The 24,157-nt window shown below is 37.0% G+C and overlaps 1 protein-coding gene across 4 annotated transcripts in view; it reads left to right on the top strand.

Annotated features, from left to right (window-relative positions):
- Positions 1-4,218: 4,218 nt before the first annotated feature.
- scube3 (signal peptide, CUB domain, EGF-like 3) overlaps positions 4,219-24,157 on the top strand; it is a 482,583-nt gene continuing 462,644 nt past the window's right edge. For all 4 annotated transcript variants that reach the window (XM_039748670.1, XM_039748668.1, XM_039748669.1 and 1 more), the window contains exon 1: positions 4,219-4,697. In XM_039748670.1, coding sequence (XP_039604604.1) covers positions 4,613-4,697 — 85 coding nt within the window. In that variant the 5' untranslated portion in view covers positions 4,219-4,612. The remainder of the gene's footprint in view (positions 4,698-24,157) is intronic.

Here is a 24,157-nt window from a genome sequence, read left to right as displayed (position 1 = left end):
GACACTGACTGTAGCCAAATGCAAAACTAGTGAAAAAATAGAAAAGATGAGGAGGGAAAAATGTCAGTGGCCTCCACCTGTTAAACCATTCCTGTTTTGGGGGTTGTCTCATTGTTGCCCCAAACACCAAAGCAACTGATTAACAACCCCCCTCTGCTACTTAACTGACCAGATCAATATCCCAGGAGTTTCATTGACTTGATGCTATACTCTGATTAAAAAGTGTTTCTTTAATTACTTTGAGCAGTATATATATATATATATATATATATATATATATATATATATATATATATATATATATATATCTCGAATCTCCAGCTGCATATATATAAATATATATATACTGTATATATACTGTATTACATACATACATGTATACTAGCAGTATTATTTAATTTGTTGAGTACATTAGCTGATCACCATGAGAATAACAGGAAAATACTTCATTGTTCTGCATAGATTTGTGTAGCGCAGTGACGGGGACAGCCCCCAAGTATATAATGCTGATTCAATGCAGCACATGCTCTGTGGGCGTTAATTACTTCTAATGATAGGAGCTTGGGAGACAGAGAATGAGATAAAGAACTCAAAGAATTGGGAACTGGGAGCATAATTTTATCTTGGGGAGGTTTAGTGGTTTAGTGATTTGCACTGCTGCCTCACAGCTCTGGTTACATCTTCAGCCATAATAATTGGTCCAGTAGAGCTGCCAGATACATCCCCAGCCCTCAGGGAGACTTAAAAGACCAGTACAGCATTATAATCTACTCAACACTAGTTCAGTTTCTCCTTTCCCATTGACTTCATAGTATTTTGCCAAGTTTGCCCAAATTGATGCAAAGTCAATTCATTGGGGTTCACTCATCACTAGTCAGTAGTCAAGCCCAGTAACAACTTATTATTTGGCTACCATTGTGCTTCATGAGATATTACCAAAAAGCAGGTACAGTAAAACTAAATATTAAAAGTTACAGAAAAGCGTGTGATGACATTATTAGGAAGAGAATATACCTGGTACTCGGACATATCTGAGATGTTTCAACAGGCAGAAGGTCAATTCACTCTTATAGTTTCACATACTGCTGCCAAATAATCTTGAAGTACTCCAGTTGTGGATGTGAATATAAATGACTGGAGGCAAACCTGTAATTCAAATGATCGTTTGTGTCTCAGAATGTTCTATTTTTGTTAAAAAGTCTTTTTCACAGGTGGTCTATTTCACAGTATTTTATTTAAACTATGTGTTTGGGAAGTTAGTTGTGAACATACAACTGGATGACTTGACATGTGGATTAGGCAGTTCAAGTAACATGAGATATTCTCATGGACTTTTTGATATTGTTTGCTGCTGTCCAGTGCTGGGCACCATAGACGCCTATTTTATTAGCAACGTTGTTACCTCCATTCTGCATGAAAACATAAGATTAAATAATTGTTCTCTGCCATTACTACAAATTACAAGGAGTTAGCAACATATGAAAAATATCATTTTTGGGTGGAGTATTCCTTTAAAGCCCAGACAACATTTATTGTGAAAAAATATGCAACAATGAGGAAAATCAGATGGAGGAAAATACATTTTCAAGGTACTGTTTCTGTTTGCATATTTCAAAATTAGGATAATTATTTAATGTGAGTTTGAGTGTAACTACTTGTTTCTGTGTTTATTTCATATTATTTTAATTACTTTATTTATATTTTACAATTTAATTACTATTCTTCACACTGTGTGTGTTAGATGTTACCATTCACCAGATACAAATATACCTATGTATAGAATTTGTTCTTCTAAAGAAAAGAGTATGAAATATTTGGTTATAAAAGCTGCAAATACCTGCTCGAGTTCTCATGCACAACAGTTTCTAAGACGTCTGAGTCTACACTGGACAGAGACTAGCTAAAGTCAAGCTCATTGTCACAAAATGCTGGGAGATGTAAAAAGTCAGTAGATCCTGAGGAGACTCTGGCTGGAGGACAGATGGTTCCTGATTCAATTGTTATATGTAGATAGACATATCAAAGTGAACTTTGTCCAATTAATTATTTAGAGGTGACCCCCTCAGGTTTAAGATTTGTCAGCCAGGTCCAATACAAAAGGCGATGCAAATACTGATTAATTCTGATTTAACACTATATACAGATATGTTAGTGGCATCACGTGTGGCTGTGCTACCAGATGTACTGTATGAGTGAAAAGATTCATTATAGTGTACCAAGAATTGACTTGTCTGGTGATGTCTTGATGAGATACAGCTACATTTTTAAGCTACTGTAGGTTTATCTAAAACTATTTTTATTATGTATTAAAAAAGAGTGTCATAGATAAATACTGTATATACAGCAAGTGTTTCGTAAGGTGTCAGCATCTTGTTGTCACCAAAGAAATAGTAAAAAGTGGCAAGGATTTCTCACTTGTCAACAGTGAAGCTTTTCCGATGACAAATTATAACAGCATATGTTTTTTTAAAGTTTTGAATAGAAAGTATCATTCTCATAGTTCTGCGGAGGGGTGACGCCCTGGCTGGGGTTTGTTTCTTGCCTTGTGCCCCATGTTGGCTGGGATTGACTCCAGCAGACCCCCATGACCCTGTAGTTAGGATATACCGGGTTGGATAATGGATAGATGGATTCTCATAGTTATATACATTGTGTGCCCCACCCAGTTCTGGTTCCCATCTTACACTGGTTGCTGCTGACATTTGCAACCCTGAATTATATTATTATATGAAACAGTGCAGAAATAGGTATATCCATTTTATGTTCCTGCTCAACCAATGCATATATATGTTTTACATTCATTTTGTATATACAGTATATGTCTATGTCTATACTAGTAGTCTGCCTCTCCCACCCCAGATTTCCTCTGGGGACAAATAAAATGCTATCTCTCTATCTAAACTTAAGTAGTGGGTTTGAAAATAATATATGATAAGTATATACCCTATAATGGGCGGCACGGTGGCGTAGTGGTAGCTCTTCTGCCTCGCAGTTAGGAGACCTGGGTTCGCTTCCTGGGTCCTCCCTGCGTGGAGTTTGCATGTTCTCCCCATGTCTGCGTGGGTTTCCTCCCACAATCCAAAGACATGCAGGTTAGGTGGATTGGCGATTCTAAATTGGCCCTAGTGTGTGTTTGTGTGTGTCCTGCGGTGGCTGCCCTGGATTGGTTCCTGCCTTGTGCCCTGTGTTGGCTGGGATTGGCTCCAGCAGACCCCCGTGACCCTGTGTTCGGATTCAGCGGGTTAGAAAATGGATGGATGGGTGAATATACCCTATATATAAAATGAAAAGCAAAAGTTTAGAGATTTCACGCTTATCTAAATCCGTAAGGAGAGAAAAGGGTTCAAACAGCTGCATCAACTTGTAAGGCATAATTCTTTATTGGTCAATACATTGGTAAAGAAAGAAAGAAAGAAAGAAAGAACTTGTTGAGATTCTTAGTGATAAGCGGACAAGAAGCACTGTCATATCTACCAACACACTACAGCGAAGCCTTCCTCTGATTATTTTTTTAAAAGGCGTTTTTCAGGGGAAGACATGTCGCGTAACAATCTTTTCTTCTTTTTCAAATCCCTAGTCACATGAAACACTGGTATGCACTCACAATGCGTCTTTTGGTGACTTTCCCTGCGCTTAGAGTGAATTATTTACAGAAATAATTAAGCGAGTGGCACAATACGGTTCCCAGAGACGAGGAAACGACAATTAGAAAGAAAAGCTCGGCGCAAAGTAAATGTTGTAAGGAGGAGGCGCGCAGTAATGAATACATGAAAAGAAAGGAGGTGGGGAGGGGAACATTTTTTCAGATGTTAACAAAACGGACATAGGGTGGTGGCGGTGCTGGACACAAGATAGAGAAGGTCTTTTTTATGCTCTTGGTATTGAAAGAAGAAGCTCCATATAACGTATATACCCCCACCCTTACACACACTCACACTCAAACGTGCGCGTACACACACACACCAAGACAGAGCGTGTTAAGACTCTTGTTTGGCCGGGATGTGTGTTGCACTTTTGCATTGATCCATTGACTGCACATGGTCCCCGAGTCTGACCTCCGCGCCCGGAGAAGCCGTTTCCATGACAACCTCCCCCATGCGCTTCTCAGCAGCTGATTGTAAATTCCTTAAACGGGAGCCGTGGAGGAGACAAACTAGGCAGCGCGAGAGAGAAGAGAGAGAGAGAGAGGGAGAAGGAGAGGGAGAGGTGTAGAGAGCGAGAGAGAGAGATCCTCCCCTTTCCTGAAGTCTTCTATCTCTCCCTCCCTCTCTCCCTTTACATTGCTTCCCCCTCCCATTATATTGAAATTGGCCGGGAATTGAACATGATCACAGAACTACTGCTAGTGTCGCACCCTGCTGGAGTGCTCTACCTTGCTGGAAGCTGAAATCAAGGACGGCAGAGGAGGCAGCAGCTCTCAACAGGGTTAAACAAGGACGGGATTTCACAGTGTATATATATATATATATATATATATACATATATATGTTCAAGTATATACATACATGCACAGATTGCACTTTTCCTGAAATTTCAAAGACTTTTTTGTTCTTTTCTATTTGGGCAAAACTGCATTTTGTATTTTGCAAACAGTGTTTTGGCACTCATTATAATGCTGTTAAAGGTTGAATTTGGCGTGTTCTGGATTTGTCTTTCGCTGCTTCAGCCGGCATCTACAGTAAGCAAAGCTACTCAAGGTAAGACATTTAATTTAACGTGATTCTTATCGCTGCTGTCCCCTTTAAAGGGAAAAGACATAGTATGGTCTTGTTTCCCCTAATGGAAACGAATTCATGCTTATCTTACACCTCACACGGAAAAACACCTCTAGTGACAAGCGAAATGCTAATTTCTTTCTAAAGACTTGCAAATGATGCGTTTGCGGAGCTAATGAGAGGCAGTGGAGAGAGTGTGAGATTTTACAAATCGCTTTGGTAATCGCTTAGGTCTGGACAAAGTTACAAAACTGACAATTGCTTAGTCGTTTCACTCATCGAAAAACATCGGCTTTACAATACCTTGCAGTTTCAGGTGTGTATTATGAAGAATGGGATTTTTTAAATGGAAAAAGTAGGTTCGGATAACTACACGTGTATATATGCGCGTGACTGTACATCCGTCCTTTTAATGATCATTGAATGTATCTGTGTTAGTGTTGCAGGTATCTAAATCTGCACCTAGCAGTTTTATATTTTCTTATTTTTAAAAATATTTTTTACTTTGGATATATAAAAATCAAGCCAAACAATTATCTATTTGTGAAATATATTAATGGAATGCATTATTTTCTTAATGGAAACATTTGAAAATTATTTTCTTCAGATCAATTCCCTGTTAAATACAAGAATGGATCAACATTTTGTTGATGAAAATGCAATTAAATATATTGATTGAAAACATGTCAATAATGCAGACGTCATGGTTCAAGCCTTACATAAAGAAATATGCAAGTCAAGATTAATTTGAAATGCATTATGTAAAATCTCAACCAATTTTCAAAAAGGACAGTATCTATCTATCTATCTATCTATCTATCTATCTATCTATCTATCTATCTATCTATCTATCTATCTATCTACAAACATTATTATAAGGCACCCCCAGTGCAAGTAAGTGTTTTGAATAATGTGGACTATTTAAACTATTAGCAAAGACTGTAAAGTCTTTCTGAAATATGTGCTGACTAATTCATGCCAGAGTTAGAGTGTATAGGGTGGGGTACAAAGGAGCTTACAATGCTACCCTCCCAAAAATGATTCTTAACAAGCAGGACAGCATTGAGTCAAGGCTGACAAACATTTTTAGTACTGTTAGCTTATTATCCCACATGGTTTTGGTCACTTCCATTTAGTTTTAATTGCAAGACACTATATTTTCATTCTGACGTGTAGCGTGACTGCCAGAGTTGCTGCATTAGTTGCACATCAACTTATGACTAGTACTGATCTGAAATATACAAACCTGTGAGGACGCGCTGGTTCATGCCTCTCAGATCACTGTGGAATTCCAAGGTGACTTTCTTTCCTTTCTCACTTAATTAATAATGCATACATGTGAAAAGCTATGAACATTTGATAACTCTAATTTCTTTTCAGCAAGATCTGTTATGATAGCCGACTTAAGGTTAATCAAGGACAACATGTAGTAGCATCTTTTTGCATACTTGGTGAAGCATTCCCTTGGGAAAGAGGAACATAAAATCCTTGCAGAAAACAAGTACAGATTATGTAGGATATTTGTTGCAATCCAACCTACAACTAAAATGGAAACTATAAAAAAATGTTTATAACACAACTGTGTGTAAAACCCTCTGTAAAGTGTTAACAGTGACATAATAGCGAATAGGATTTGAAACACTATGCTATGGGCTCCTACAGATTTGTTCTAGAATAATATAGGCAAATTGTTACTGAAAGCTTGATTGTGTTCTCTTTTCAGCATAACGTGTAACATACAGGTACCAACAATTTCAAACTCCTGACAGTTTCTCAGTCTATCAATGTATATTACTATTTCATTTGCAAATAATGTCTTCAACACCATCTCACATTAGCCTCACTGATACTGTACATGCAATTGATTTTATGGCTCCAAAATATTTTGCTGGACTTCACCAGGTGTACCATGGTAAACAAGTTCTAATGTACAGTAAATGTTTAGAAGAAACACTAACCAATGAAGCCGCTTGATAGCTTGGGTCCTTTCTGTAACTGCAGTCTTAATGCTGATTCTTTGGATCCTATAAAGATACTCTAGTCAAGGCCAACCTTCTGTCTTCTACATATGCTGTATGTTTTGACACTACCTGTGAAACTGGGCTCAACCCTTGTGGTTTACATTCTAAAGGGAGAAAGGCAATTAGGGTTGCAGAGGAGTGATAAAAAGAAGATTTTTTCACACCCTGGGTGGTCTTCTTCTGGGAAAACCTAATATTTACATTTTACAATTAAAACTTTTTTATGGTGGTGGCAAATAGTTTGTTGCTTCAATTACAAAGACTATAAAAGATGCAACATTAGCATAGCAAATATTGTGTGATGCAAATTAAAGTGCAAAGAAGGTTAATTGTTTTTTGTTAGCTTATTTTCAGAAAGCCAGTTTATCTGGGCTTCACAAACAGAGTTCAAAAAACTACTGGGGATGATTTCAGTAATTAATTAAGTAGGTCCAGAAATAGGTGGATAGTAAAGATCAGTATAAAATTTATTTTTTGCATGTTCTTTCTGTTTTTAGAGAAATCCTTTTTTATGCAGTACACCTCTAGGTGGTAGTTTCCTTCCCAAGCCAAGATACAAGTGAGCCTTTTGTATTGGTAACAACGGATACTACACATTTGATCTTGGCAAAAAAGCTGCATGAGGGGTTTACAATTGGATTTCTTTCTGCTCAGAATGCATTATGAATGGAACCCACGTACTTTGTCCAATTAGAAACACTAAATGTGTGAAGTAGCCCCAATGTGGTGCAGTTTCTGGCTTGCTGGAAACAGAAAGAAAGAAAGAAAGAGAAAGAAAGAAAGAAAGGTGTACATAAACCCAAAGTATCCTGGGAAAATATGTGAATCAGTCTTTGGACACAAGTTCCAAAACGAACATACAAAAAAAAAAAGTTAGACGAGGGCAAAGATTAAGGGACACGATTTGCCAAGTAAATATTTAGTCAAACACAGATGTTGACGACATGCTTTTTGTCTTTCCCGAGTGTCTGAATGGTAGCAAATTCTGTTGGAAAACCTGATGTGGTACAGGGTCGTCTAGGTCTGAGGGGGGATGGGGGCCATGACTTACTTGCCGTACAGCGCTTGACACTGACTTGACGACTATGCGAAGTTCAAGATTTGGCTTGGGAATGTATTTCGAATTAATGGAGGGAGTACTCTGGAAATTACAAACAAAACCTTGAATTCATGACTCTATTTGGCATATTTTTCTTTTTAACTGGGAGGAATTTTACAATTCTGTATGCACAATGTCTGAAGTCTGTAAATTATTAAAGATCTAGTTGCATTCATTAAAGATGTTTACATCCGAAGGAGTCAAATACGTATTCTTTCTTTATTGGTATATTACAGTAATTTTTACAATAGTTAAATCTACCCCCGTGGGTGAATCATTGTCATTTTTTCAAAGGTTCGGTCCTGTATATTCACAAGTTATAGCTGATGTACTGTTATCAAAACAAACTACACTGAATGTGATCCTGAAAACGAATCTCTTTGTTGACCATCACCCACCGCTTATGGGAGTATAGCTGAAAATGTAGCTAAAGTCATGGAGTCACTTGGAAGTGGAGTAAGCGCACGATGTCTGCTGCAACATATCTCGATGCTGTTTGCGCAGGGTAAAGAGGAAGAGTGAGGAGGAGGAGAAAAAGTAACGGGTTATAGCACAGCACACGGCGTAAATACCGGTGGCACCACTTTGGCCTAGAAAATTTCTTAGCCAGTCCAGTTATTATTTCTACGTTATTTTGTTAGTTTTTCAAGCAACGACATTAAAATTAGTGGCCTAAAGAATAAGGAGTTAGACTGTAAAGCAAGTTTGCCGGTTTAGACCCATCACTGACTCACTCAGTGAAACGAGCAAGTCGCTTTAAATAAACACGTTTTTAACAACCACTGACTTTGAAGTTTACTGTTTTTGAAGTTTTTGTATCAATGTCAATGCTTATCCTGTTTTCCAAGTATAATGACTTAACTAAATGGCTGCGTCGAACTGCTGACATATAGAAGTTCACTCCGAATTTTTATCCCGAATTTAAATTACAGCAATATAACCAATTATTCCCCTACTGTTTTCGTTTCTGTCTGAGCGCATGGGAGCAACGGATACATCTGAAGACTGCTCCGCTATCGTGCTTTGACTGGGAATTTTTTATATTTACGGTTAAAAGAATAGTTCGGTTGTGCATTATGAACGCTATCTTCCATTCTGTCAGATAAGTGTCTGGAGTGAAACTATTGTCAAATAACACGAATTAAAAAACATTCATGTTAAAGTAACGGAGACCATAAACTTATAAAAATACCCCGCGGTTCGTTATACCGCGAATTAATTTTGCTTTACAGTTGGCGCTACATCTTCCAATGGACAGTATATGCACCCGATTGCTGCTTATATGGAGCCTGCAATTTCTCCCCGTTTTTCCCTCCCACTTTAACGATGAGGATCATGACAGGTCGCAGGTGACACAAAATTATTCCAGTATGTGCTAATGTCGGTGTGTGGTTGCCTGTACTGGAATCAAGTCTTATCTCCATTTCGTAATTATGGCCTTATCGGCTTGTGTTATACTGGTTTCTAATGCTGTTTCTAGTATGCCTGAACATGTACCCAAAGCTTATGACCCAGAATGTAGATCAATAGCAGTCCCAAAGGGGCTTTAGTGTATGAGAAACAAAAATATCATAGACACAAGCTATGAATGACAATATAGCTATTCTGAAAATGACAAGAGATGATGCAAGTGTTTAGTCATGGGTTTAAGGGCTGCCCGACTTGAAGTATCCTTCTAGAATCAGGCTTACAGCATAATGTAGCTACTAGTTATGAAAGAACAGATTAATTGTGTTGTTACATGGTGATATTTACATTGATAGGGCTTGAGGTGGTCAGGCTGGGAAGATTGGAAAGAAGTTTATGCAACATCCGATATTGAATTTAAGAGAGCCTTTAGGTTTAGCCATGTTTGGCACATTCACTTCAGTGGCAGAAAACTATAAATCTACAGTATTTCTGAAACCTAACACAGTTTGGGAATAAGAACAGAAATTCTTGGGATGAATGGGAGTTACATTGCCATGCTCACTAACATGTTTGGAAAAATAAACAAAAAACAAACTTTTCCCAGGCTACCAGGGTTTGAATGTTGTAGTAATTTTCTGTGTATTTGTGGTGTTGTTAAAGCTGTTTTTCTTAAATCAGCCTATTATGATGTGTGTGACATCATTCTAAAACCTGATGACAGTCCCTTTTAAATGCTTCTTGAACATAAAAGCAATGATTTTGCAATGCCTGAACCAAAGTTGGGAATGGATCCAGCATAACTTTGTGTTGTCATTTATGAAAGCCACAGTCTTTTTATTTTGAGATATACAGTATCTATCTTAAATCTGAATCATTTTGCATTCCTCCTTGTTGGTTGTTTTTTGTTCAGTATTCTTCAGTTTTATGTAATGTGTTTTGTTGTGTCCCTGTCTGGAAAGGCTGCACTATAAACTGCATATTGATTTATTTTTCAGTGTTATTCATAGTACATATTTGATATTTTTTGTTGCACTGTAACAGTACCATAGCCTGAATCAAACAATAAAAGGCAGCAGATAAAAGACTGTGATGGATTATGGTGAACATCTTTTAGTTCATTCCACAGTTATCAGATGCTGTTCTTCTAAAGTCATTCCCTCTGCATGTAGACGTTTTGTAGTACATACACACAGCATTTATGTGGCAATGTAAAAAAAGCAATGTTTTGGCAGTTTCCTGTTGCACACATCACAGTACAAGTGGTATTGTAATGACTTTTGTAGCATCCTATAAAAAAAGACTCTAGTTGACTGCTGACTATCTTTGCTTGGCTCTTCTGCAGCTGCATCTGCTCAGCTAATGACAGCTTGTAGGCGATGGTGCTACTTCACAAATAAGCACTGGAAACATGAGCTAAGCGGCTGCAACAGTTAACTATCTTCTGGCAACTGTGGTCCAAGTTTTCAGCAATACATGAAATTCACTTCAGTATATTGAGGCATTCAGACTGGCATGCACCACCCAGCAGTGCACAAAGAACATCCAATCAATTTGCATGAAGTTGTTGTACTGTCATTGGACAAGAGTCGTGTAACTCTGGAAGTCATTCCATGAGCAAATTTAACTAAATTTAATGTATTGATACCAAATTTCTGTTACTGTTTGTGCTTTCCTGCCAGAAAAGGAAAATAATTTAAAAAGAAAAAATAGAAAAAAAATGTGAAGTTCTCAGAAGTGTAAAATGAGATGAGATTGCTCCTGAGGCAAGTGTTAGATGGTTGGCACTGCTTCCACATCTAGACTCAATCAATCAGCCAGGAATTTTATTTCCTTGCCGACTTTCGCAATCAAAGCAACCTGAAGGCACTTGACTTGAGAAAAGATTTATACTGTATAAGAATGTATGTATAAAAATGATTAAACTCAGAAAATTTCCACATATATTCCTTTCATATTTATGTTTTTCGATTGACAGCAATGTCTGGTGATCTTCATTTTTGTTTTTTCTAGCTCTGCCTTTTCCTTTATTTTACATGTCTAAATTTTTAATTTGTGCTCAAGTTTGTTTCTTCCCCTACATCCTAAAGGTGTCCAGGTTAGTTAAATGATGCCACAAGAGTGAGTAGTGTTGCATTTAGGGTTGGCACCCACTTTGTGTGTAGTGCTGTTGGCAATGTTCCTAGCAACCTTTGACTAGAAAAGTGAGGTTCAAAGTTGGAATTTTCATGTAATCTGAATTATGTTTTTTGAGTTGTAGTATTTCTAGTTATTGTGCTGTTTCAGAAACTGTCCATAGAAAACAAAGGTTGATTTATATGATGCATTCATACTGGGTGAGAATAGAACTGTTTTGATTGGCTGATATTACTCATGCAGAAGCATAAATGAAGAGTTCCCACCTCATCCACCCTGCAGCAGTGGTTGCATCTGTAATGCTCTGTACATAATCATACACTTAGCCATGTCGCAATACTCTGTAGTCTAATGAGATCCACTGTGCCATGCATATTCATACTTTTAATCTTGTCTTTTACACTTTACTCTCGCATACTTTTTTACAATAATTTTTGCCTTGTGTCTTTGGTATTATTTTTAGATTACATTCTGAACCTTTTTTCTGTTCCAAACAAAGGCATTGACTCCTCTTGTTTCTGCCTGGTTCTCAGTCTCTATACTTATCTTTACTCATTATGTCTCTGTGTCCTCCAGTTGCACATTTATTAATTTGCATTTAAACAAGGTGCTCAAAGATTTTATCTAATAATGCTTGGTGAAATCATTTGTCCTTACTTAAGCTTAAATGAACAAAGTAAGGGTATGCATGATTATCAAGGAGGAGGAGAAGACAACACTAAACAGAGAACTTAAGCCAAAGAATTTGAGAGTAATCATCTTGTTTGTAGTTCTTTCAGGAAGGACAATTAAGGCAGTACAGAGTAAATGATTCTCCATTCCCCCACTGCCAATTAAATTGTAAAAACTAATGCAACTGCAGTGGAATGGATGCTGAAATTCAAATACTGTTCATTTTTATTTGACAAAGAATTTTTATTTGCAATCTATAATGATTTGATTCTTGCCCATTTTGTCCAATATTTTTGCACAAACGTTCGCACAAGAAGGTGCTTTTAAATCAAACACCCTTGGTCTCATTTGCAACTTGAGTTTACCTGGCTGTTTATCAAAGTCCGAGTACACTGACTTCAAGCAACAGTTATTAACCTAGACAATTGCTTCTTTTATCATCAGCAACAAAATATAGCACAATAAAGATATTGATATGGAAAAAAATCAATATGTTTACTCCATTCATCCATCAAGCCACCAATCCATTTTTAACCTGCTTATCCAGTTTACAGATATGGAGAACTGGTGATTATCCTAGCAGTGGTTAGTGCAAGATAAGAAACAACCATGAATGGGATACCAAGGCATCAAAAGGCATACTCACACAAACACACTCTGATTTCACTCTAAAATAATAATAATGGTATATCCTACAGTGCTGAACATGAAAGATGATATGGGACAGGCAATGCAAGATGAGTTAACTCATCTCTTGTATAACTTGTGCTTGAATTTGCCATAATAGGCTCAATCTCCCTATCATTCTGCACAGGTTCCGAATATACAAAAATAAATAAATGGTAAGTGGATAAACATGATTTAGCACAAAAAAGAAACAAGAAATGTAAACCTTACTGGTGACCTGAAGAGAAAAAAAGAGTCCTGTGTTCATTTGTAGAATTTCACAGCATTTAAAACTCTGTAACCCACAACTACTGTGCAAATCTTAAAATTATAGAATGAAACACAAAAGTGTGGGCCTATTATCGCCCACATTGCACTGACTATACTACCGGTTACTGGACACTCACTATGTGTTCAGGTTTGCATTTAATAATGTGTAGTGGAATTCAACGAAGGTAACACACTATGTGTTCCTCCTTGGATTCCAGCTCACATTGTACTCCACTGAACTGCCAAGAAGCTCTACATTCTCACTGAAATATGTAACAGTTTGAAAGCCTGAACATTTCAAAGATGCAGTTCAATCATAAAGCTGCCTGTCCAGGTAAGGTGAAGTGTGTGAACAATTTTAGTTTCCTATGATTTTGTAGAAAAGCTTAAGTAATTAACTAGTGTGGGCAAGACTTTAAACTGTGAGATTCCTTCACACTAAATCCCAAGTCACTTGAATAACTTGTCAGATAAAGATCCAACCACTTTTTACAAGTTAAACAAACAGGAAGATTTTATATTTATATCGTGACATTGGTAGTATTTGTTATCACAAGTTGGTTTATAAAGTGATTTATATGTATTTGCTTTAAACTTCCAAAGTAAATGATTAAGATAATTAATTATTCTAGGTAAAAGAAATGATTGAATGGGTAGAGTGATCCATATCTGAATAATTTATGAGCAGCATTTAAGAGACAAGGTGATTCACAATCCACTAGTTAAGACCCAGCTGTTAAAAGTCTGTTAAACCCTTCCCAAATCCTTTCTGCATTTTCTACAGTCTTTCTTCCTTCGGGACCATGATTATTAACAGCAATGGAGTTTATTAGCTTCTTTCAAGTTATGCCTTTGTTAAGAGGGTTTTCCACTGAGTAAAAAGGTCTTTGAAACTCAGCCCCATTTTAAACAATACAGGAGTTATCCGAGTGGCTTTCACACTGCCTTTCATGATGCCTTGTCAGAATAAAGTGATTAAAAATACATAACCCAAAAGTGGGCAGCCTGGTTAAGAAAATAATGATTGTATAGAACAGATCTACTATTCTGTCATCACATTTCTTATCCCTTGCATGAAAATAAATTGGAGAAGGCACACTGGAAGCTACCAAAGAACATACCTTATGTTTATTAGACATAATATGTATGTGACTGTCAGCGCAGGCCCTGCTGTCAAAGTGTGGACAGATTAAAAAAGAAAAGATGAGTGTTTAAACAACATTCCTAAGAAATAAATCTGCTTCTGGTAAAACCATAAAAGTGCAAAAACATTCTGTTTGTCATCCAATTCCATCTGTTCTGGAATTTGGGTGGAGCTAGGAACCAGAACTAAAAAAGAAATTGGGAAATACCCAAAACTACTGCAGTATTAGCGTGCGTGTGCATGCATGTGTTCAAGGTAATGTCATAGTGTATGGGTGGACATGTGCAGCAAGTGTGTACACAAGTGTATAACAGTGTAAGAATGCATGCTAAGGGTGCAGAAATTTTTACAAAGTGAGTATGAGTGTGTGTATGTATAGACCTGTACAGGTGCATAAAGGTGTGTAATTTTGTGATGTGTGTGTATGCAAACAAGCAAGGCAAGTGTGTATATGTACAGATATTGTGTACAGAAATACAATGTGTCCTGGTGTGCATTCATACAAGTCATATTGGAAACTGTTCCTAAACTGGATGAATGTTCATATATCTATTAATGTGTGTGTTTGTGGCCAGCTGCTTGTGTGTGTGTGTAAATCAGGTGTATTCAATTTGTAAGCTAAAACTTGTATTTGAGTACAGAAAAATGTATTTCTGTACATAAGTGTGAGCATATGGGTACTTCTGATATGCTAGTGTGCATGTATGTATGCGTGAATAAGTTCAGGGAGTTGAACAGTTTGTTGACTTTATGATAAATGAGGATGGTTTAAGTATTACCTGCTCATCATGATCTTTTCTGTTTGGTTTTCTTTCTTAATGATGTTTATTATATATAAGACATTCTATAAAGTGTAGGTCTCTTCTATCACTTATTATTATGTCTTGTCAAAGGAAAAAGTAAGAATAGAATAGAAAAGAAGAGCTTTGGCAGCTTTGCCTACTAGTTGAAATCTGCTTGGAAGAAGGTGAGGGTGCTGATAGATTAATCCCAAGAAAAATTTTTAAAGCTAGTGCAGACTCAGACACAACCACTGGTATTGGGAGCAATTTCTAAGACATGCTTAAACCACGTTCAATCATGTACCTCAGTTAAGCTGGAAGAAAACATGTGTATTTACAGGACAGGCTTAAATCCTTATTCTATTTTTATTTTTGTTCCATACAGGCAGTGTGGTGTAGTGGTTAAGGCTTTGTACTTCAAATCCCGAAATTGGGGATTCAGATCCAGCTACTGACACTGTGTGGCCATGAGCAGGTCACTTGACATGCCTGGGCTCCAATTGGAAAACTAAAACAATGTAACCAGTTGTATCATAAATGTTGCAAGTCTCCTTGGAAAAAGGTGTCAGCCAAATAAGTAAAAGCTTAATGTAAATGTACAATGAAATGTACGTTGACCCCACCATCTTACCTTTTTTCATTTAGAACACCTTTATGCTGTGAGAAGCTATCTTTCCTATTTTATTTTACATATAGGTGCAGATACAATACTGCCAGGCCCTGTCTCATCCCAACAATACACGTTTGCCTCTCTCAACCTTTTCTTGCTCATAGTTTCTTATGCATATGCCCAGCATCCTCTACCTCACCCTTATGTAACAGAAACAAAGACAGACATTTTATCCAGTTTGAGGCTGTTAGTGAATTGACGGACTCATACATTCAATTTAGAGGTAAGGGAATGGCTAGGATTAGCTCAAAGAAAAATGGGAGCAGTTCAAGACAGTACTTCTTTAATTTCAAAAATGTACCCATCCAGTTCACAAACTCACTTTTTCCATTTAGTATACACATTCTCCCCAGTTCTGCTCAGTTTTTTTCTTTGGTTGCTCTGGTTTTCCTTCCACATTCTAAAGGCATGCTTGTTACGTATAATGATAATTTATATTGAGTGACTGCAAGATGTATACATAACGGGACCAATTGGACTTGGGAATGGATTGGCAACTCCATCCCATGATGGTTCCTACCTTTTACCTGTGGCAGGCTGCCACTCACCCATGACCGTGGAGTGAATTAAACAAAGTTGAGAATGTATAATTTATATTGTAATATTATATACAAGTTGCTTCACCCTACTTGTAAATACACTTTTGAAATAAATTTTGGTCAAAATGTAAGACTATGAAGAAGGATGAATAGACAACATGCACAAATATATCCCTTACCTATGTTAAATTTCATGCAATCATTTAATTCCTGCTGAAGTTTTTCACAGGATAAGCATGCCCCTAACATCATGAAGCAGTATGATGAAGTACAGTATTATACTATGATTTAACTTCCAAAGTGCTGGACAAAAGTTTGCTTCATGCAATAACTGTTTATAGAACTGTTGTGCACAATTTGACAGTATTTTCAGGTTTATTGATTTATTCATTGAGCAGGGATGAGCAAACTGTATCCTTTTCCACTTTTCAATTTGGCCCATAAACGAACCACAGAAGTAGAACCTAGTAGTCAGTCACTTTATACAAAGGTGCAATAGCTTATAAAATAAAAAGTTTCAAAGCTGTGCCTGGTCTTAAAGGGATAATGCCCTGGGATGGACTGATTTCTTTTGTTTAACGGAAGGTTAACTTCTGAAGGCCCATTAATGTTTGCTTAAAAACACTGCTGATCCTTCTAGTACCTTTCAAGGTGAGAAATCTCCAAAGTTGAATCATATGAATATTATAACGCAGATTGTGAAGAAAAACATATTCCTGCCTTGTGCCCAGTCCTTGCTGGGATTGGCTTCAGCTTTCCCACAGCCTCGCCCTGGTTAAGCGGGTTTAGAAGGTGAATAAATGGATATACAGTATATAAGTACCTTGCAGACTGTCACAGTGCATCAGTGATGAATCTGAAGCCTTACAGGTTCCTTTCTCATTTATAGTACAATCTTGCATCTGTCTTTAAAAAACTCTTTCTAAATATGCTTTTTTAAATGGTTGACTTTTATAACAATTGCTCTGTATGTGTGATACGCAATGAGACTGAACCAGAGTTTTAGGTTTAAAACTGCAACAGTATAAGTCCTAAATTCAAAAAATGGTGCTTAGCAAAGTGACTTAACAGATAATGGCAATGTGAAGTTTATAATGGGGAGCCTTTGCATTCTGTCCTTACTGCTATTCAGTCTGTCTTTGCTATGCAAAAATGTCTTGCAGAAATACATAATGGTTGCCTTGGTTCAGTGGATAATGATGAAGAGAGACACTACATGTTTGCATTTTGTCCCAGTTAACCAAATTCCCTGAACACTTTATGGTTCTTGTTAGCATATCTTAGCATCTAATTGTATGCACTCCATGTTTCATTTCACTTTAATTCATTAAAATGTGTTCTTCCTTAAAAACTGTTGAACTGCAGCATTGGATCTTTTGAGTGATTGAGGTATTAAACAGGGAATTGATCATACTTTTAACAATGCAGCGCACAGGCACTGGGTTATTTAATGCAGCGCTGTATTTCTCACTTTTGATGTCAGAATGAGACTTAATCACTTCCTTCCTCACCCTCTCCAATCATTTAGATTTGTGGATATCCAATTTTTTCATCGAGCTTGGTGTTGGTAAAAACACCATTTTCAGGGACAGGCCTCTGGGTGCACACCTAGAACACAGTGATGGTAGATCTGATTGTTCCTGGATATCCTATGGCATCCACACCACTGTGTCTGTTGGAAGGTTGACTACTGAAATCAAGCATCCTGCCTCTGTACTTCACTGGGCATACCAAAAGAAGGCTTTGATGGATCTTCAAAGCACAGGAGTGAAGGGCATTCTGTAATTTCATGAAAAAGAATTTCAGGTATTACCTGTTATATTATTTTGTAACATTTTCATAATAGGTCAAATGAAATAGTGAAAGCAGGCTGAATGTCCACTAATCTATTTAGCCAAAATTATCTTGTTTCAAAACAACACAAAACTCTGTGCATGTCTTGTTCAAATTCCAAACTCACTTGAAATTTGAAGTTAAGGTAGCCATGGGCAATTTAAATTGCTGCATCACATATTTTAATTTTTGTCAAAAGTGAAATATTTTGGTCTCAGCACCAGTGGAATGTTTGATTACATCTCATTTGGGGCACTTGAAGGCTGGAGTTCATCATATCCTGTGTGCTGTCCAAGTAGCCATGTGGTGTTGTCTATTGCATTAGCCCCTTATAAAGCTGGAAACACTACAGACTCTTAATTTTTCCAGTCAAGATTTCTGTTGTATAGACTTGTGATGAGACTTTCAGACCTTGGTGGAATGAATTGAATTTGCTGTGTTACTGAGTAACAGACAGATAGCCAGCCAGAGAGAGCTGCATTTTATATACTGTATATAATACTTGCCTGTCAAACAGTTATATATTTCTAAATCAATTTGCACTTAACTTTAGACATAGACGCAGATCCATCTACGTGTCTCTAGAAAGATTTTATAGATTACTGTGTGTTTCTAATAATTATTTACAATTCAATAACAGGATCTATCATTTAGATATTCCTTTATCTTTGTGTTACAGACATTTATAGACACACCTATCACCATCATAGGAACCTTTTTAAAATGAGGAAATATGTTTCTATCAAGTAAATTCATAATAATACTATACATACATGCACCTGACAAGATTTTTAAAAATAAATGTCTGCTGTTGTCCAGTCCTTCCTAGCAAGATTGGATAGAAAGATAACTAAAGCTGTCTATAACAATCCTAATATATATGTGTTTGTAATAAGCACCTTAAATTGATACCTTTCACTGTCAAGCATTAAATAAATTCTGGCATCTGCTTCTACCAAGTAATTATAGCCTAATAAAAATAGATGTCTACAGATGTCTGTTTCTGACAAGTTTTAACAACTACATACCTTAAGAAGTCTCAAACAAGTTTCGAAGGTTCCTGTATACTGTATGTTTCTAATAGCCATTTCTAGATAGATACCTGTCACTGTCTCTAGGAAGCTTGCACAAATTAACATACTGTATAATTCTAATAACAGTTTATTTCAGTTAGGGATATGGAGAGGTAATGTCTATACAAAAATCATTAAGTACAAGGTAGGAACTATTTCTGGCTGGGATGCCAATCAATTGCAGAACTATCAATTAACCTAATAGACTCATCTTATGAAAGAGGATAGTAAACCAAAGGAGCAAAAGAAAATACAATGAAAACATTTCTACAATGTGTAACTCCATAACTACAGCAGTCCAGGACCCTTTATTCTATGAGGTAGCAGCACATTGTACAGCCTTGACACCCTAATTATTATTTGGTACATCTAAATTTAATAGGCATGTAAAGGCTGATTTCTAACACACCTTCATTTTTAGATAGATATATCAGCCTACAAAAGGATTTAAGAAATCCCAGTGGTTCCTAATTAGCTTTTATAACTTGAGGAGTTAAGACATCACTAATAATTTTTTGTAAACTGAACTGCTTGCATTATGTAATTTTTAGTTAATATATAATAATCTTTTACAATTTATTATATATATGTATATATATATATATATATATATATATATATATATATATATATATATATATATATATATATATATATAAAATCCTAAGCCTAAAAGTGCAACAATTTTATGTGATTTTTTTTTGTCATGCCTTAAATCTGGCTTATTTTAAAACTTACATATATACTGTATGTTTGGTATCATTCTTTTCAGATTTTATCAAACTTTAATGTGATGTTGTTAGATTTTCAGATTTTTATTCTGTTTTTAAATTATAAACTAAAAAATATCAAGAACTCACGTTCCGTGAGACAAGACTTTGTGCCAAAAGATTTAACTATGCCCAGGGCTGGAAATAAAAGTCAAAAGAGTAGGACAGCTGCTGTACAGGCTTTTAAATGTTCAAAGCGCCACGCGAGATGCAGATCATGCAGTATGGCAGCAGCAGTAAGCCAGCAGCTGATCGAGATAAAAAAATAAAACTGTATTTGTTTCCCATTGTATCACCATTTAAGAGGGGGTTTCGGAGGAGTGACTGCATCTCCTTGGTGTGCGTTCAGCCCACCTCTTCACAACGCGAGCGGCAGAGATGCAAAGTGGCTGGCGCGTAGTGCAGGCCGGGGGGGTTGGCAAGTGAAGTGAGCAGGGGGTGAACTCCCTAGTATATATATATATTAGGAAAGAACTCCGGACACAGACAGATACTGAGACAGCCAGAAGTTCAGGGAGTGCCACCCTCACTCCTCCACTCGCAGCTCCGTCATCTGCCTCCTGACTCCGACTCCCCGAATGGAGTGAGGCGCCCCCTTTTATGTTGCACCCAGATGAACTTCCTGCAGCACTTCTGCCATACCAGATGCATTGGTTCTTCTTCCAGAAGCACTTCTTGGTGTGGTGGAAGTGCTGCCATCCAGGGAGGGCTGCCCTCTTGTACCCCGGGGAAGATATTAGCCCTCTCCCAGCCCTTCCTTTCTCCAGGCGTCCCGGTGGGGCAAAATCTCTGGTCGTCTGCCACAATATATATGTATTATTTCTTGAGACAATTATTAATAAGACTCATATGCCAGTGATACAGCTAAGATATGGTATTGCCAGTGTCTTCTTGCAAAAGCCAGTGGGGCAGCAAGCACAGGTGGATCCATGTCCTCTGCCCTGGGTAATTCGTAAGAGTCAGCTGATGCCTTTCCCAAATTCATGAATATAGTAAAACTGTAGGGACTCTTTGGGCTGTTTTTTGTCCCAAAGATCACATGCAGTTAGTATATATATCCCTGTTCTTAGCTGACAGGAGTGGTACCCCCAAGGTTTGAAATATTGTGTGTTCAGGGATGCTCTTCTGCATACCACAGTTATTTGAGTTACTGTTGCCTTTCTGTCAGCTCCAACCAGTCTGACCATTCTCCTTTGACCTCTGGCATCAACAAGCCTTTTTTGCCTTGTTTGCTGGATATTTTCCATTTTTGGACCATTCTCTGTAAACCTCAGAGAATGTTGTACCCGAAAATCCAAGTAGATAAGCAGTTGTGAAATACTCAAACCAGCCCGTCTGGCACCAACAACCATTCCGCATTTGAAGTCACTTAAATAACCTTTCTTCCCCAGTCTGATGCTCGGTCTGAACTTCAGCAGGTTGTCTTGACAATGTCTATATGCCTGAATGCATTGATTTGCTTCCATGTGTTTAGCTGATGAGATATTTGCGTTAAAGAGCACAGCTGAACAGGAGTACCTAACAAAGTGTTTGGTGAGTGTGTATATATGTCTATGTGTATATATATATATATATATATATATATATATATATATATATATATATATATATATATATATATACATATACATATATATGTGTGTGTGTGAGTTAAACTATAACAAAATTAATTATTAAACACATGGAAAATCATTGAGTGTAATTCAAGGGTTAACTAAATGAAGCTTAAAGCTGAAAGAGCAAGAGGTCTCCTGTCTTGGAGAAACTACCAACATCATTTTCTAAGGTTAGAATGAGGTAAATAAGTAATGAACACACCTCCAGAAAGCGGGAATGAAATTAATGGGAAAACCCAAACACCCCTCTTATGAAGGTGTACTAAGATCAATACAACAATCCACAAAACATCCTTCTTAATGAGTTAGTGTTCAGAATAATGGGAGAAATTGACATGAGTTAGAAATTACTGAATTACTGATGGTGTTAAGTTGATAGCAGAAGGTAATAAAGTTCTATATAACTAAGAGTAAGATGACATGATGTATTAGATGAGGTAATGTAATCAGGAAAAGTATAAAAATAGATGAATTGTTTTAATTGATGGCTCACTCCATGGACTTAGACATTTGTGCATAACTCTGTGCAATTAAAGAAATGTTTTGCATTCTCATCTGGGCTCCATGACTGCCTTCTTTAAAGTTAGAGGAAAGTTTTTTTTTTCACGACAGCGTCTATAAAACTGTTTTATACTGTAGGTTGTTTATTTTCCTGTGAGCATTATCTTACTGTTTTTAAATGTATACTAAAAAAGAGTACACTCCAATGATTATTTTAATATGGACACAATCCAAAATAGGTTTATTAAATTTTACTGTTCATTTTATGCCTTCATAAATAAAAAGACTTCAGACTTTAATATTGACACTTGCTGAAAGTTAACACATTATTCATCAAGTCTACTCATTCTTGCTTCATTAATTGTTTGATAAATGACATGAAATAATTTTCTGTACTCTGTACATGTGACAGTACTACTACTAATACAAGAAATTGCTTAAACATCAAATTTGAGGTGTTCTCTGCTGATAGCAGTAAAATATCTTCATTGTGAGTGGCATGCTTTACAGTTCCTCCCACTGACCTTGTAGGTTGAGTTCATGTTGCTCACTTTCAGACACACTGTATTTAACAATATAATAAAAATTATAGGTTATTTAATTAACATACACATTATTGCATTCCTTAATGGACTCACCTTACAATTGGCAGGCAGGTTGGAACATCGACATGGGAAGGTCACAAAAGGTGCCAGCAGCTTTGTGATGTCAAACCCAGCTGTTCAAAAACTGGAGCACTTACTGTGTGATGTGTTAATAGCTTAGTAGATAATTTTGTTAGAGTGCTGTCTTTGAAACATTATGTATGAAATACAGTCCTATAAATTAACTATGTCTACAAGTAAATGTGTCTGCACGAGATGTGGAGGTAACTTGCTGTACTAGGGTAGAGCTAAAACATTTCTCTTATGGAGAGAATATATGAGCTTTGCTCTCCAGAACAGTTGTCCACATCATGAGACATGTGCAGCGTTGGCCAAGGTGCTGAAGTTGCATGTTGTCTGATATATAGCATGACCCTTAAATAGCCTCAACTTTCTCTGAAATTGCAAATAGATGTGCAATGGATTCAAGAAATGTCACTGTATAAAAGCAATATTGCATGACTGATTATCACTGGGGCAACTATTTTCAAAGCAGGATTGTGCCTCCTGAAGACAACTGTAGCTAGGGTGAATCAGCTTCCACTTTTTAGTGTAACTGCTGGAGGACAGTATGTATAATAAATGGTGGTGCTGGTCCATGAATTTTGAAAACAGAGCTAACAACTATGATATTAAAAGGGCTATGCCAACTGTTTTAATGGTGTGTGCTCCATTCCACATGTCTGAATGTGCATATCCTTCATTGAGTGCCAATAATCCTCTAGTCTAGAGTGCATAATGGATCATGACTTGAACAGCAAATTATAACTTTATTTAATACAATGACTAGATTACTGCTGCACTGATACTAATTTGGGCCATGGATTTGACTTTTCTGAGACCCTCCTGGCACAGTAAGAAATTGCAACACTAGGAGAAGAAAACTGGAGCTGTCAATGCAAGTATCCTATAGTTTAGATGATATCACCATTTTAGATCACTCAGAAGCCAACCTGGACACCATCACATCTACTCAGTCCACAATAATAGTTCAGTCCACACCTGCCAGTTTTTTTCTTTTAACCTAAAGCCATTTTTACTTCCTACAATGCATCTTTTCTTTTGCTTGCTCTGTAACCATTCATGGTTTCATTTTTAAATCCCAGGCTCTGATAAAAAGGTTCACTTTTTAACAATATGCTTTTCTCTCTCATTCTTAGAAAATATCATCATAAAGGTTGTCTCCTCCTCCCACTTGATACTTTTCTCCGTCACTTTTTTGTCTCTTTGACTGTCTTGTATTTTCAGCCCTTCACCTGTGGAACCTCTTCTGTGGGACCTTTTCCATTGATAGTATGTTGAAGTCACACTGAATTATTCCATGGGCAACTGACTTATGGTCACGGGAAAGCTGCAGCCTCTCTCACCAAGCACAGGGCACAAGCTAGGAAAAATCCCTGGACAATGGGGCAGTCCATTGCAGACCAAAAACACACACACACAATCACTAGGGTCAATTTAGTATCACCAATTCAACTAAGCTGTATGTCTTTAGACTGTGGAAAGATACTGGAGCATCCAGAGGAAATCCGGTTGGACATGGGAAATACATGCAAAGTCTACTCAGGAAGGATCTGGGAAATGAAGCCTGGTATGCTT

This window comes from Polypterus senegalus, chromosome 3 (genome assembly GCF_016835505.1).
Source record: "Polypterus senegalus isolate Bchr_013 chromosome 3, ASM1683550v1, whole genome shotgun sequence".
Lineage (NCBI taxonomy): Eukaryota > Metazoa > Chordata > Cladistia > Polypteriformes > Polypteridae > Polypterus > Polypterus senegalus.
The sequence above is the reverse complement of the archived record's forward strand: the minus strand, read 5'-3'. Positions and strand labels throughout refer to the sequence as shown.